The 17170-nt window shown below is 39.6% G+C and overlaps 1 protein-coding gene across 1 annotated transcript in view; it reads left to right on the forward strand.

The window, feature by feature from the left end:
- Positions 1 to 17170, forward strand: part of CHN2 (chimerin 2) — a 300816-nt gene that overhangs the window by 164854 nt on the left and 118792 nt on the right. Inside the window, exon 4 of the mRNA XM_021689532.2 lies at positions 15553 to 15584. Within this exon, the coding sequence (XP_021545207.1) occupies positions 15553 to 15584 (32 nt within the window). The remainder of the gene's footprint in view (positions 1 to 15552; positions 15585 to 17170) is intronic.

Below are 17170 nucleotides of genomic sequence, written 5' to 3' on the forward strand. Positions count from 1 at the left end.
CTCTCCCTTTGCAGTACAGTAAGAGACGGAAGGGCACGAATACAAAGAGATGATTTGACCTACCATTAAACAAAAAGGCCTTGGAGGCATTGACGGGCTCTGAGTTTTGAGCTAATGATAAGCTGTCCTGACACCGATTGTAAAGACCAGACTGTAACATTTGTTAGCCTAGCAGAGGCATTGGCAGACTATAGCCGGTTGACAATTTTGGTAAATCAAGTTTTAATGGAACCCAGCAATGCTCAGTCCTTTACATGTTGTCTATGGCAGCTTTTATGCTCCCATGGCAAGCTGAGTACTTGAAGCAGACAGTTTCAACTTCTATGGTCCTTAAGGGCTAAAGTATTTACTATCTAGGTCTTGCCAGAAAAAGTTTGCCAGCCCTTAGTGTTGCACTACAAGTAACTTGGAAGTGAGTTAATATATGTAAAGCACTTAACAGTGCCTGGCATTTACATATGGGAAGCATTGGTCTTTAATTTCTACCATCTCCCAAACACTATCTAGATGTTAGCAAAAGAGAGGGAATTTTAGTCCTGTTATTCAGGATGAATTTGATCCCAAGCCATTTTAAGAAACATTTTGGCCTTCATGTCTAACACGTGTAAATTGATGGACGAGGCCAAGGCAGTGACAATAAGTAGGTACTCTTTTCCAACTTTCTCGTGGCCACTTTCTCCCATCAAGAAATGGTAGCCTGTTAGAAAAGGTGGCCGACTCCATAAGCAGAGAATTAAAGAGGCATGTAGAATCTGTTGATCCGGGAATGCCACCTGAACATGTAAACAAACTTGCGTTCTTTAATTTCAGGAACAAAACTGGTATTACCCTCCTATGAAAAGTCTGTATGTTATTGAATTCTGATGAATGATTTGCATGCTGACGCATTTGGGGAAAGAGGGCTATGTGTGCCACTTATTATGACATACATCCCCTAAAAAAGTTGAATTAATGGATGGACAAAGGGATGAATAAATAGGTATGTCATAAAGCAAGTACAGCAAATATTATAGAATCTAAGTGGTGTGCATGAGTGATTGCTGTAAAAGTTTTCAGTTGTTCTGTATGTATGAACATTTTCGTAATAAAAGGTCAAGTAGAAAAAACAAAGATTGTGCAAGAAGAGCAATGGCAGGATGTGCCCTGGCCCAGGGAACAAAAACAATCTCTTGGGTGCACGGCCCTGAACAGCCCAAGCGTGTCTCGTGTCAGGGCTGCTGGAAGCACCATAAAGCTAACTCAAGGATTTGTAACATGGACTAATTCACCAGAAAAAGAATTCAAAAGCAAGGACATTTATTAATAAGGCACTTTCACTCTTATTTATTACCATATGGGGAATTATTTTAGTGGGGAGTTCCTCTTTCAGAAATGCTAATTTAGGTAATTTTTTAAAATAATAGAGACCAGGCTTCCAGATTTTATGACATCATCACCATATAGAGGAATGAGTATTGGATCTGAAAGCAGGGACTGCGTTTCCTAAATCTGCTGTTAGCCCTGGGTAGGACTGTGAGCAAACTAATTTACCGCTCTGAACTGCAGCTTTCTTGTCAGTAAGAAGGAGGCAAAGATACATATTCCACCTTCCTGGAGGGACAACGAATGTTAAAAGCATTCTGAAAGCCCCACTGATCTCATCAGACAATGAGTTCTCAATCGGGGTGATATTAACCCCAAGGGCGAGGGGGGAACATCAGTTCTTAAGGGAGCACACTCTTCTAATGTGTAAAGCACAGATACACATATAGAACATAAATAGACATACAGTCTATCTGTAGTATTAAAATTCCATTTGGGAGAGATGATTAGGAAGGAAAAAAACATGTAAAATGGCTCCAAAGAAAGATTATAATGCAAAAAAGATTGAGGACATTTCGCTAGACAATCTTTCATTTCTACCATCTCCTTAGTTCTCTCCGCCTTTCTTTTTCTTCAGGTGGATTAATTTTATTCATCAGTTGGAACACATGCATTGAATACTTACACTGAATACTTAGATTGAAATACTCTTACTCTAGAAGGAGGGAGAAAAAAACTGAGGAGAAGAAAGAGAATGATGGGCATTCTTTACCTTTTCCAAAGTACATACAGGACCACTTAAACCAAACACCATTAAGTTCTGAAGGAAGGAATTTACTAACAAGAATGAGGAATTAAATGAATATACTCGCCCAATCTTTTTTCCCCTCTAGAAATTTAATAGCAGCATTAAGTTTTCCTTGATTTGATTCAGTTCTATTGGGTACTTCAAGCTTTTTGAACCTAAGAGGTATTTGGAGAATTTAAAAAGAGTTCCAAGGAGAATAATGAAGATGAATTAAGGATTGGAAATAAGATCTATTAAAAAAAGTTAAAAGAACAAGAATTATTTAGGGAGGAAGAACAAACAATTAGGTGACATGGAGATGGCTTTTAATAGTGGAAACCTTATCCTATAGAGAATAGTCTCAGGTTTTCATCTACACCAAAGACCAAAGGAAGGGGGAAAATGTATTTTTAAGCAAGAAGAATATGAGATTAGATGTTAGCCTAAAATTTCTATCCATGATTAAGTCCCGAATTTTGATTCTCCTTTTTGGGATTTTTTTAAATACAGTGTTGTTCTGTAGGAAGTATCAGGAGGATGGACAGATGGACCCATCATGTTTGATTCTCCTGCCCTGGTGGGAGGCCAGCCAGCCAGTCTGGCCAACATGGCTGACCTCCATGGGATTTGGCTTGATGGAGGGAAAGAGCCATCTTATGTGGAGCTGTGGCTTCAGGATGCCAGAGGATGAATACAAAGACCTAGCCAACAGTAATAGGGCAGAGTCAGAGCAGTATACCTAACTGGGTTGTCCTCACAAGGAGGGCTCAAGGTGAGTGGTGGGGGCCAACACAGAAAGCCAAGAAATGAGTGCCAGGGAAGATGTAGCAACGAAGACTGGGTCAGAATGAGCTGCTGGGAAGATGCTCTGGGCCAGCTAGAGAGATGAGTGCCACCCATAGATAGGCTTTTGGGAGTTCTTGGAAGCCTACAGTGAGAAAAGGATCAAAATCCACATAGATTGGATCAAAATCCATGTAGACTGGGTCAAAATCAATATAGAAGCCTTAGGAAGATATCCCAAGCTTCCAGGAAGGTATTCATTCTCTCCATGTTTTGGAACTGCTGTCCAAATTTGTGCTTCCCAGTACTAATATGTGTTTCAGAATTCCCTGTAGAGCTTGGTAAACCTTACAGCCACCCTGGCTCCAGCCTTGGAGATTGGGATTTAATGGGAATATCACTTAGGATTCTATTGTGAGCAATAGAAATCAATTCTGGCTAAATTTAGAGGAAAAAAAAAAAACATGGGGGATAGAGGGTAGTTGGAAGGATATGAATAAATTACCTTAACAGAAAGAAAGGCCTTTGGGAAGGATATGTGAAGCAGGACATCTCCAGGGATCCAGGAAGCAGGACTGATGCACTTCCAGGCAATAGAGTGTGATGGCTAGAGTCCAAGCCCCAGGATAATATAGTCTGCTTTTCTACTCTGCTTCTCTCTATCTCAATTCATCCTTTGTAAATGGTTGTAATAGATCTTACCTACTAGATAGTCATGAGGATTGAATGGGTTAATATATGTAAAGAAAGTGCTTAGGATAATGCCTTGGGACAATAAAAGTTCTTAATAACTATTAGCAATTATTACTGTTGTTGTATTGTTGCCATGCATGCAAGAATCAACTCCAACAGAGCTGTCTTTCAGACAATCAATTACTTCTATTGAAGCAAAGCTCCGTGCAAGATACCCTATTGGGTATCAGGACAACAGGGAAAGACAGGAGCCTTTCCCTCAAGGAGCTCACTTCTAGAGGTCATAAAGACCAACAATCCCAATTCCACTAAGATTATGGCCCTAACTCAGGCCTTTAGTTCAAAGGGAGGATAAGAAATAATACCTAAGCTGGTTTGAGGCAGCCAGGAAAGATTTTCCCAAGATGGCAGCATTTTACTTCATATTTACTTTTTTTACATTTATTTATTTATCCATTTATTTATTTTTATTGAAGTATAGTTAGCATACTATGTTACATTAGTTTCAGGTGTAAAATACCGTGATTCAACAAGTTTATACATTATGCTATGCTCACCACAAGTGTAGCTACCATCTGTCACCATAAAACACTATTATAATACTCTTGACTATATTCCCTGTGCTGTACCTTTTATTGCCATGAGTTATTCATTTCATAACCAGAAGCCTGTATCTCCCACTCTCCTTCACCCATTTTGTCCATCCCCCCCACCCCACCTCTGGCAACCATCAACTTGTTCTCTGTATTTACAGATCAGTTTCTGCTTTTTGTTTGTTTATTCATTTGTTTTGTTTTTTAGATTCCACACGTAAGTGAAATTGTATAGTATTTGTCTTTCTCTGTCTGACTTATTTCACCTAGCAAAATACCTCTGGGTTTGTTCATATTATCTCAAAAGGCAAGATCCCATTCTTTTTTTATGACTGAGTAATATTCCTTTGTGTATATTATATATATATATATATATTATATATATATAACACAGGAAATAACAAGCATTGGCAAGGATGTGGAGAAAAAGGAACACTTATCCACAATTGGTGGGAATGCAAGCTTGTGCAGCCACTGTGGAAAACAGAATGGAGGTTCTTCAAAAAATTAAAATTAGAATTATCGTATGACCCAGGAATTCCACTACTGGGTATTTACCCAAAGAATGCAAAAACACAAATTTGAAAAGATACCTGTACCCCTATGTTTATAGCAGCATTATTTACAATAGCCAAGATGGAAGCAGCCCAAGTGCCCATCAATAGATGAATGGATAAAGATGTGGTGTATATACACAATGGAATATTACTCAGCCATAAAAAAGAATGAAATCTTGCCATTTGCAACAATGTGGATGGATCTAGAGGGTGTAATGCTAAGTGACATAAGTCCATCAGAGAGACAAATACCATATGATTTCACTCGTATGTGGAATTTAATAAACAAAACAAACCAAAAAACACTCTTAAATATAGAAAACTGGTGGCTGCCAGAGGGGAGGCGGGTGGGGGATGGGTGAAATAGATGAAGGGGATCAAAAGTACACTTATTGTGATGAGCACTGAGGAATGTACAGAATTGTTGAATCATTATATGGTACACCTGAAACTAATATAACACTGCATGTTAATTATACTTGAAAAATAAATAAATAAAGACAATTTCCCCTTATTTTTGAGATCAGTGAGATTTGCCAGGTTAAGGCATAGAAGGGTTGGAGAGCAAGTATTAGAATTCCAAGCAGAGGAAATATCCCATCCAAAGAATGATTGGAATGTATGACTAAACAGGATGTGTTTCAGAAACTACAAGGATCTCTGTGGCAGGAACATAAAGAATTGGGGAATAAGGATGTGGAGGGCAAGAGTGTGTGTGCTGGTCGGGACATATTCTGGATACACAAGCAAGACCATGCTAGAAAATCCTGTCTGCCATTCATTTATTCACTCAACAAATATTTATCGAGCACCTGCCATGTGTCAGCTGTGTTCTAGACTCGGGATAATAGCAATAAGCAAACCATAAAAGTTTCTATCCTTGTGTAGTTTCCATTTGAAAGAAAAAGATTGGCAATAAACATGCAAGTAAAATACATAGTATCTCAGATGATGACAAGTGTCATGGGAAAAAATAAGGCAGAAAATAGAGAGGGGGTATGCCAAGGTGAAGAGGTACCACTTATAAGTAGGGTGGTTTGGGATAGACTCATTGACTTGTGTAGGTTTGACTACTTGGCAATGGGGAGCCAGTAAAGAATTCTGAGCAGAGAACTTGATGAGATTTGCATTTTCTGACTTTAGTATGAAAGACAGATTGGAAAATCTTAAAAAAAAAAAAAATTTAGGGGCTCCTGGGTGGCTCAGTTGGTTAAGCGACTGCCTTCGGCTCAGGTCATGATCCTGGAGTCCCAGGATCGAGTCCCGCATCGGGCTCCCTGCTCAGCGGGGAGTCTGCTTCTCCCTCTGACCTCCCCCCTCTCATGTGCTCTCTCTCATTCTCTCTCTCAAATAAATAAATAAAATCTTAAAAAAAAAAAAAAGACAGATTGGAGAGTGATAAAAGTATAGACAGGAAAACCTGTAAAAAGACTATTACAAGGGTTCAGGTGAATAGATAGTATAGTGGACATGGAAAGAAAGAGACCATTTCAAGAGTAAGGAATTACATACAATGGGCAGGATTTAGTGGCAGAATACAGGTGGGATTGGGAGAGAGGAAGGAGCCTGGGATGTCAGTTTCTAGCTTGGGCAGTAGGTGGATGGATGATGATCTGGTGATACCATTCGGAGGGATGAAGAGTAAAGGAGGCTGGCCATCACACGTAATAGAATATCTGCTGGTGAGTCAGCTCACACAGGTCTCCAGAATGGGCACTTTTATGAGTCTAACAATTTGGGGGTCAATCCACCTATTTATTATAGCAGAATCAATGATTTTCCTGAGTGCATCACCTCTGTTGTCCCGTGGATAATTTCCCTTCCTTTTGGTGTAAAAAAAGACTATGGACTTCGGCATCCATCAGGTGTTGGTTTGGATCTCCTCTCCGTGCCACTGTGTGATCTTCGAGTAATCCAACCGTATGGGCTTTTCTCTCCTCATCTGCAAAAAGGGAATATCAAGTGCTGTGTGACTTGCCTTTTTGGAGAACTGTAGCACACATATTGAAGGTGCCTGTTAAGTGTTGGATCCTGCTCTGCTCCTCCCAAGCCCTGCCCTCCCAGGTTCTAAGTTAGTGTCAGTAGTCTGAGCTTGGAGAAAACCAGAGCCAGGAACAAAAGGGCTGATCTGCGAGGTGGGGCATTTGAATGTGCGTGTCTGGGTGTAGTTGCCCTGCCATTATTTTTCAAATCCAAACACAGCTAATTTGGGTAATTCACCTTCCTCTTTTATGATGAATATTTTGTATGGTTGCCTATATAATGAAACCTCAGGACACTGCTAAGGTATTGGACAGCCAGCCATTCAGCTCCCCGGGGCAGAGAGGTGCCTCTGGGACTGGGGAAGCCATGTGCGGTGGAAGTTTTGTTTCCAACCCAGTGATCAGGGCAGAGTTTCAAAGGAACATGCTGTGAGGCATAAAATCCCATAGCAGTAAGGGATTTAAACATTAGTTCACATGTATGCGTAGCATGGATGGTTACTCTCAAGTAATAACTTAAATTTTTTTCTTAATATTTTCTGTACTTCAGGTTGTTTACAATTTTTTCAAGGGAGGAACGGGGGTTCCCTTCTTTATCTTATTAAGATTTTGGTCCATTCAGTTTGGTATTTACCTGAGCTATTTCGCTGAGTAGTTGGAAGGGTCAGTCTTTTCTTAAAAGCTAATTTTATAAATTATCAGTGTTCTCATAAACATTTCCTCTTATCTTCTTTTTACTCCACTTTACTTTGTGTATTTAAAGTATTTATTGCTTGTTTGTGTTTTGGTCCAAAAAATTTTTTTGAATAATCTTTCTTGGGAATGTTCATGAGTCCAAAGTTCTTTTTTGTCTAAAACAGGGTTTCTCAGGCTCGGCACCATAGATATTTTGGCTGGAATAATTCTTTATTGTAGGAGAGGGTGGGGGCTGTCCTGTGCGTTGCAGGATTTTACCAACATCCCTGGACTCTACCCAGCACATGCTAATAGCACCCTCCCCTCGTGACAATCAAAACTATCTCCAGACATTGCCAAATATCCGCCGGGGAACAAAAACACCACCCACCCTCCCACTTGAGAACCACTGGTCTAAGAAAATTCTTTTACTTCTTATTTGTTCTAATATTATGACTGATTTTTACATCACAATTCCTGGGAAAATCTGAAAAAAAAAAAAAAGGAGACAGAAAACAAACTAAATGAATGGGAACTGCTCTGGTCCTGAGCACCCCTAATCTGATACACTGTGTACCTCTAAAAATTAGCAGAATATTTACGCCGGGTTATTAAAGTGCCTGACTTGTATCTACTTACAGAACTTTGGAAAGCCATTGGTAACATTTTAAGGAGGTTTATTACAGAAAGACCAGCCAGTAGATATTTCTATAATACATTGCAGTCAAGACAGGAAGGAATTTACCCCATCAGTGCCCCATCAGAATTCTAGAAGCCTTTAAGTAATGCCGTAAAGAAAAAGAAGGCCTTCGATTCTAGATGAAAAGAAACAGGAGATTTTGAAGTTTGCTCAATTTTCATTGTATACTATGCACTTTGACTATAAGAATATAAATCTCAGTACTTGCATTTTCTTTCTGTCCTTTTCAATAGAGAACTTTGATTTTTAATTAGAAGGGAATTATCCGTATTTTTTTTTCTGGATAAAAGTGCCCAACATCACCAATATAAATCCCCCCATCAAAGCCTTTTCTCCTGAACTTGATCTGTATCTCAGAAAATTCAGAAGTCTAACTGCCCGGTGTAGGAGGTTGCTAAATTGGGTTCTAAAATTATTTCTGTTAAGTAAAAACTTAACATATACCAGCTGCTGAGGGATTATAAAAGCTTTGTTTTTTCAGTAATTGGAAACCTTGTTTACAGAGGACTCACAATATCCTTTAAATGTCTTTGTGTTGAATATAAAAGAACTTGTGTTTATCTAGGCAATGATAATCTGACTATAAAGCAAACTCATTTAAGGATTATGCTTCCTGTCTCTCACTATGCAGCTGTCACCCTCCTGTTCTCTCAAGCTTTGCAAAATGCTGAGAATTATTCCTTAAAATTAGAAGAATAAATTGGAAAATAAACCAGGTAGCTGGGAATACATAAAATTTTAAATTACAGGGAAACAGTTGGGAGACCCGAAGTATCACTACATGTAGGCAAATTTATGACAAATTCTCATTTGTTAACTCATGGACAGAACTCAGTTCATTCCAAAGAGATTTTAGAGTGTTCAATGCTGGCAAAGAAAAGTTAAGGACAATTCAGATGATCTAATATGTGACCAAAGGGGGGAATTGTGCGCCTGCCAACAAAGGCATCCGCATTGGTTGGTATTTACTCCGAAGAAGCTGGGAATCACGGTCGTTCAAGGTGTCTGTGCTGGGTCTGAAGCCCTTTCCCAGTTCCATGACCTCAGGCTAGTTATTTAGCGGCTGTCTACAAAATCATGGCACTCACTTACCTCATAGGGTTGTTTGGGGACTTCAATGAGACAGACACACATGTGAAAGCCTAAGGACTGTTGCTGGCACAGGGTGGGCACTGCGTAAATGCTAACCTATTACCATGGTGTTCCCAGCCCTACAGTTCTTTACGTGCATTATCTCATCTGAGCTTTATTAAAATAGTACATTTTTATAACCCCAGTTTTATTGGAAATTGAGGAAAATGAGATGCAAAGCAGTTTAATAACCTACTCAGGGTCACACAGCAATTGAATTGACACCAGGGCTCTGCCTTCATAATCTTTGCCTCATTCCGCAAACATATAATGAGCACAGGCATCCTTTGCTCTCCAAACACTCTCTATCAGAATATCTGCTATAGCAACTCAGCAGAAAGTTTTAGCCAAAATCATTCTCCCAGCTAAAAACCTGCTATAACAAGTTCTCACCTGCTATGATACGTTCTCATATGCATAGGCAGCTTCTCAAACTTTCATGTGCCCATGACTTCCCTACGAAACGCAGATGCTGCATTCCTAACAAGCTCCAAGGTGAGGCCAGTGCTGCCGGTCCCAGGATCACGCTTTGAGGAGCAGGGAGCTAGGAGACGGGAGCTAGTATCTCTGTTCTCCTGATCGACCTGGTTTTGTGTTTAAGCACATTGCACATGATATCCATAATTCTCTCTACTTTTTCCCTGAGGGATTAGCCCTTTGGTATTTGTTTAGGCCAGATACCAGGGAGCACTACCAATGCAGGTCTAACCCAGACAGTATTTTTTTTATAGTACCTGCTCAGTAGAGGATAATGAGGTTCCTATTCTCTTCAGCAGTGGACTACATACCAATATACCTGTTAATTACTCTGTTAAGTGTTAAACAACTATGTAATTGGGCTTTAAATATTTTATAGTAGGCAGAAATCCTTATCAGATTGTTATGTAGTTACTTAAAGGCATTTTAGTAATATTTGGGAAATCGATATTTTTGAATAAATTACTTTTTTCTATTTAAAATAATGGGATATAGGCTCTTGTTGTTTGACACTTTGCTGCCTGACACATTTTTAAGAGTGGATTAGATTCGGGCGCCTGGGTGGCTCAGTTGGTTAAGCGACTGCCTTCGGCTCAGGTCATGATCCTGGAGTCCCGGGATCGAGTCCCACATCAGGCTCCCTGCTCAGCAGGGAGTCTGCTTCTCCCTCTGACCCTCCTCCCTCTCATGCCCTCTGTCTCTCATTCTCTCTGTCTCAAATAAATAAATAAAATCTTTAAAAAAAAAAAAAAAAAGAGTGGATTAGATTCAGAGAACTACACTCATTCTGTGCCAGACCAGAGGCAAAATCCTGGGAATATAATGATGATGAAGACCAAAATTGCTGCTTCGAAAAACTCATAAAGTAGTTAGAGAAGAAACGAGCAAGTATATATTTTAAAATATAAAAAGAGCTGTGAGAACACAGAAAAGAATGGGCCTAATATAATACGGTATGTTAATTATACTTGAATTAAAAATTTAAAAATAATTAAAAAAAAGAATGGCCTAACTTTTCTTCCTGTGCAGGGAGGCCCTTTCTGGATACCAGTAATAGCTAATTATCATTGAATTGCTCTGTGTCCCAACCACTGCTACAAGCACGTTGCATGTATTTACTCATTTAATTATTACAACAGCTCAATGAGGCAGGTGTACTTTTATTATCATGTCCATTTTAAAGATGAGGAAACAGAGGAACGGAGAGATTAGTAACTTGCTTGTGGATACACAGATTTGGCATCAAAGCCAGACAGTGTGAATCTAGAGCCTGCCCTTTCAACCATCACGTGATCTGCCCCTATTTTATTAAAAGAAAGTTCAGAATCTTTAAATAAGAACATGAAAAACAGGGGACATATTGGAGAGAGCAAATTATGGAACTGCAAGTAACTCTGTTTGATTGGAGCATCGGATGAATGTGGGGTGATGAGACCCTCCGGCAAGAAGCCATAACATTTGCATTGGCTGTAGATCAGTAGGAACACGGTGTGTGGAGGGTATGAACAGGATTAGCCGGGACTAAAACCATTTTCAGTAGTCACAGTACTGGCAATAATTATATTTGAGGTGTGACTGTAAAGTCATAAAATAGATTTTACTTTAACACGTATATTATGTGAGTGTGGTCCCTTTCCAGTCCATCATCTTGGGAAGCCATGTTTTATTTCTGCTGAGGTCCCATTGCTCAGAGAATGTTGGGAATGTCTCTTCCAAAATATCTTCAGGGGGCGCCTGGGTGGCTCAGTCTTTAAGCGTCTGCCTTCGGCTCAGGTCATGATCCCGGGGTCCTGGGATCGAGCCCCGCATCGGGCTCCCTGCTCAGTGGGGAGCCTGCTTCTCCCTCTCCCACTCCCCCTGCTTGTGTTCCCTTTCTCTCTGTGGCTCTCTCTGTCAAATAAAGAAATAAAATCTTAAAAAAAAAAAAAAAAACACCTTCAGAACAGGATACAGTACAGATTTTATTATCTTAGGATCATGCCTCTCATTTTTGTCTCAAATGTATTTCCTGGTTGGATCACTTCCCTTTTTACCGAATTTGGCTCTGAATAACTTCTGCCTGTTTGCTGAAATAACAGCCACTCTCAACTCAAAAAACAGATATTTTGTTTCCATATACTGGTGATTCTGACTTTAGTGTACGCTTAAGCATTATCTAGAGCTTAATCAAATAGCAGCACCCCCCTCAGTAATTCTGGTTCAGTTGGTCTATAGGAGGGAGTAATAGTAGGTTCTTAACCTGTTATCTTTAATAAGCATACTGAAGTTTCTGTTTTGAATGATCAGACCACACTTTGAGAAAGGCAGCTGTAAGGATATTCAAGAGAAAGCGTGATAAGTCTTAAGACAGTTCCAAAAGAGGAATTCCAAAACGTTATGATCAACATTGACATCAATGGCAAGTATTGCCCACCTTGGGGCACTATCCTCCCATAGATGATGCTTATGTAGAATAAAATCTTCAATTATATTTTTAAAAAGAATCTGCATGGTTACACCAGATATACCGAATACCTGTGCTTTGGGAAGACCCATTTTATGTGTTTGTTTTTTCACTGATCATCTGCTCGGTGTTCTTCCGTAGAGAGGTATTCCTTTCTGAGCCAGGTAGATCATCTAAGGATCCAGTATTTTAGGGTTCAGCAATATATCCACAAGTTATTATATTTTTTTGTTTTGTTTTCTTAAGATGGTGGGCTTCTTTCACTTCTTGGAGTTGGAGCACTAAATCCCAAGAGCAGGCATTGCAGATCCAATTTCTGTTAGTCGTCTCCACAGTGACCAGGTTCACCAAGGTGATGGACTGTCCAACTCCAGTTGTTGTCCTGAGATAATCAGTGGCAGGAATGCTCCAGAACCAACCTTCTTTCATGTTGGGATTTGTTACATTTTTGCCCCTTGCTGAATCCATGTGACTACCTAAATTAGCCCTCTATTTTTTGATCAAGTTCTTGATTTTAACAAAGATAATCTTCAATGAGAATGTGAGAGGAGCCTCCGAGCTGCCTTACTCTTTATTTATCAACTGTCTTCTGTCTTGTTCACTGAAGAGAATCTCGTACAATTGGAAACTGAAATTCAGTGCTACATCTTCTTTAATCAATCCACATTTCATAGGTCAGTCCTATTCTCCCAGTGGCTGACACAGAGCCTCACCTGGGGACTGAGTCAAGCTTCCTCCGGGTATTACTGGCTCACAGTGTAGAGGTTACTAGTCTGTCTAGTCAGGTCCTTTGTTCCTAGGAGTCCTGATGCTCAGCTTGTCTGGATCTATTATCCACCTTGAAAACATGTGGTTTTTCTAGGGCCATTTAACTTAATTTAAGCTCTTGACTGGTTAAAAGCTTAGTGAAGTGTGGAGAGAGAGACTATGTTTAGACCCCTGTGAAAAAAAAAGTTTAGGAAAAGAATAGGTTTTTGTTTGTTTGTTGTTGTTTTAATCCCAGCCACTATCTCTCTCACTTTAACAAGGACAGCTATATTATCTTTAAGAAAGGCAGAGACAACAAAGGCATCCAAGACTGAATCAGACTGCTATCAAAACAGCCCTATGCAAGGGGGAGCAGTGACCCGATGAATGACCACATCCTCTCTCTTCACTGCCTCTGACTTTTACCTTTCCTCTCTTCCTAGGTAGGGTTGCCAGATTTAGGAAAAAAGAAATAAAAACAGGATGCCTAGTTCAATTTGAATTTCAGATAAACAAAGAGTAATATTTTAGTATACATCCATGCAATATTTGGATCTGTTCCAGGCTCTATTTCATGTGTGGTCTGTCCCACACAATTCAGTGCCTTTGTATGGTCTTGTGGTTTTCATACGCAGATTTGTCCCTCAATTAGATCAAACTGTCCTCCAGGCAGGATCTTACTTCATATCCCTCAAGGCACCATAAATACTGACTTTTCTGTTTGGGGGCCTATGTTAGATTTCTCAAGTTGGTTTCCTCTGCTGCAAATGCAGAACACCCCTGAGCAGCTCAGACCTTTCCTCTCCACACCTGTGAGGTTATTGTTTCATGAGTGATGACAGGGCTGAACACAGAGCCCTGAACGTAGTAAGCATGCCATATATTTTTATGATTGATTAATGAACTGAAAGCAATCTGTTGTCTTCTTTGGAGTCAGATTCAACATTCATGAACTATTTATTTGCATGCCAGGAGTTAGTAGTAGGCTCTATCTCCCATGCTGTCCATCTGGGAAGTCAGATGAATTACTCTTCCCTTTGGGGGAGATAAGAGGAGAGAAGTGGGGAATGGGGCTGGGAGCTACACCCAGATTTGCAAATGTGTATTATGGCTCAGCCAAAAAGATGGAGATAAAGTTGTCCTTATATACAGGGAATCATTTCAAAGGAATGGAATATTGACTCTCAAAGATTGGAGAGCTATCTTACCCATTGTATATTATTTACTTCCACTGACTTTTCTGGTTTAAATTTCTTCTATGGCATGTTGGTGTTGCAGATACATATCTACAGTATCATAAAAGTATGAAAGAACTTTGAAAGCTAATAGAATGATATAAATGGCAAAATATTCAACTCATATTAAAAAGCTTACCAGCATATAGAGTAGTAACAGCACACATCAGATAACGAGGTGTCTTTTACACACTTCGTGCTTCTATTAATGATATTATTTAGATCTTCCTTTGTAAATGACACTGAGCAGACTTCAAACCTTGAAGATTAAGAGTTATGAATACCCTCTCTTGGTTCAGTGCTTTTCAAGTGTGAAATGCACAGAAGAGTGAACATATATTCAGACGTGTCTAGATGATGATTTTTATGCCAGTGAGGCTTGTCCAAGGCAGGCTTGTGAATATGGTCCTTTACTCCCCCTTTCTGAGCCTTTTCCTCTGCTTCATGGCTCCTGAATGCCCTCTCAGATCCCCTGCATCCTTTGGAGGATGGAGGGAGCCAGGAAACTGCCCAGTACCTTGAAATCCTACCACTGTGCCTGTGAGCCCTGCTGAGAAAACTGCCCATTTGATTGTGGACAGAAATGACGACAAAGAAAGGGCTACTAGACTCCCATTTTACTCTAGTAAATAAACATAAACTTACTGCCATAAGCCTCAATGAGAATCCATAACTCAATGTGGCTCTCCTATATCTTCAGTGTCCCTGGAGTTAGGCTAGAAGAACAAAAGCTGAGCATGAGAATTCATGTTCATTTCTTACCCATTCTAACACCATGAACACAAGAAACAAAGTTCTTATGAAAGTAGATTATCATATATAGTTGATAAAAATCCAGTGTGATAATCCCCAAGCTCAAAATGTGATTGAAAAATATTTTCTGGCATGCTGATGATTTTTAGTCAAGTCAAGCTTATGTCCTTTAGTCAAGGACAAATCTTGTCCTCTGTATCTTGTACCTCTGGCATCAAGTGAATTTCAGACCATTCGCCATTTGTTTAAAAATAAGAATATTGATTTTATCTGGAAAGAGACCAAATGAAACTTTAAATCCAGGTGCACTTCTTATTCTTATTATAAATACCTAATGGAACAGTTGGATGAAGATTGAAGTTTTATTCATTTTATTTTTCAGGATGATGTCTTGTAATATCTTTATAAATTTCTTAATATTTTTCTTTGTTTCCTTTGAAAATTCTTTTATTGGGTGATTGGGTTTAGGTGGAGAATGAGCCTAATGATTAGAGAAATATGATGATTCTACATCATCCTATCCAAGATAGAGGAATGCGTTGGCTAACTCTCTGGTTTCATGGATCTCTGATTTGGGGAATAAAAACTGTAATAAAATTACTACCAGGATTAGCTATGTTCATTTGAGTAGTATTTTTATGTCTCTGATTTGAATTCAAATGCATTATTAATATTTTCCCTTTTTTTAATATAGGTGGAGAACAGACCAAAATATTATGGAAGAGAGTATGTATCATGCTATTCTTTGTTTTAATAATGTAATAGTCATTTTGTATGTCATTTAAATATTAAAAATTAAAAATCTTCTAATATATAGTCTTCATCAAATGTCCATTGTGCAAGTGTTTAATAATAAGGATAAATGCCATCAGACCCCTTTGTATTGAATTTTCTTTATAAGACTCAAGTGCTTGGCTTCCATGAATGTGGGAGGGATTATTTCCTGCTGTAGTTTTCTCCTGCAAAGCGGCCACTGAGCACCTCAAGTATTTGAAACCTAAGGCAGGCTTTTCCATGACTGAGGTGCTGTTAGTATTTTATTTCACTTCCTACCTTGATGCTATGTAAACATTTAGAGTGTCAAAGATTGTAAACCGCGTGGCTGAATTCCTTACTTTCACGTACTTCAGTAAAGGCAATACGGGGAAATCACCCCATTTCCCTGCAGGCTCATAAAACCTAAATGATGAGTTCTCTTGGCTCGGATAGATTAGCCAAATTGCCTCAATACCACAATGATTATTTCCTCCCATTTTCCTCTTAATTTCAACTCTTGTTTTGTCTTACTTCCTCAGAAGCCTACTGTAAAGCAAAGAGGCATCCCGTAGAAAGCCTTCTCGGTCTCAGGCTGTGGCGTGGCGTGGCGTGGCGTGGCGTGCTGTGTGGTATAGCTTACAAAGCACAGGCAGAACAACCCGCGCAGGGGTCCAGTGCCCAAATCCCTTTCTTCCCACGTCCAACCTGGAGGCCTTATGAGCCACAGTCTTCAAACAAGTCCACGTCCCAAGCCTTCCTGGCCAATCCAAACCTTCTTCCTCTATTCACTTCCCCATCAGGGCCTCATCTTCATGATCAATGACCCTCTTATGTGTCCCAGCCTAGCAGTGACTTCCTAATGGCATTTCTTTTTTTTAACAGTCTTTTTTTTTTTTTTTTAAAGATTTTATTTATTTATTCATGAGAGACAGAGAGAGAGAGAGAGAGGCAGAGGGAGAAGCAGGCTCCCAAGGATCAGGGAGCCTGATGTGGGACTCGATCCCAGGACTGTGGGATCATGACCTTAGCCGAAGGCAGACGCCCAACCATCTGAGCCACCCAGGTGCCCCACTTCCTAATGGCATTTCTGAACCTTCCTTTCCAGCCTTGGGAATTCAGCCAGGACCCCTGGAATACCTGCCCAAGGAATGCTGGCCTCTGCTTTCAGCCATCCTCACGTCCCTAACATCTAACCTAGTTAGTTAGTTAGGATGCTCTTTTTCCTTCAGTGTACTGACTGGGATTTTTGCTCACAGAGAGCACAATTAATAAAGAAAAAGAGAAAGGAAAGCCTACGAAATGGGACAAAAAGGAACTCTGTTGTGCATTTTCTTTGTTTTGTCAAAGTTTTGATGAACAACGTTTTAGTTAATCGTTTTCCAACCCCCAAGCCACACAAACTACGTAGTGAGAGGACAGCAAAGAAACATTTTCTTAAGGACAGAAAAAGGATCATTTTGCATTAGAGGGAAATTAGCTTAAAAACTTCAGATTCTGTGTTTCCCTTTCTTTTTTTAGAAATAAGAGGCTTTGGTCCATTGAAAAGTAATAAATGC

The sequence above is a fragment of the Neomonachus schauinslandi genome, chromosome 12, assembly GCF_002201575.2.
Source record: "Neomonachus schauinslandi chromosome 12, ASM220157v2, whole genome shotgun sequence".
NCBI lineage: Eukaryota > Metazoa > Chordata > Mammalia > Carnivora > Phocidae > Neomonachus > Neomonachus schauinslandi.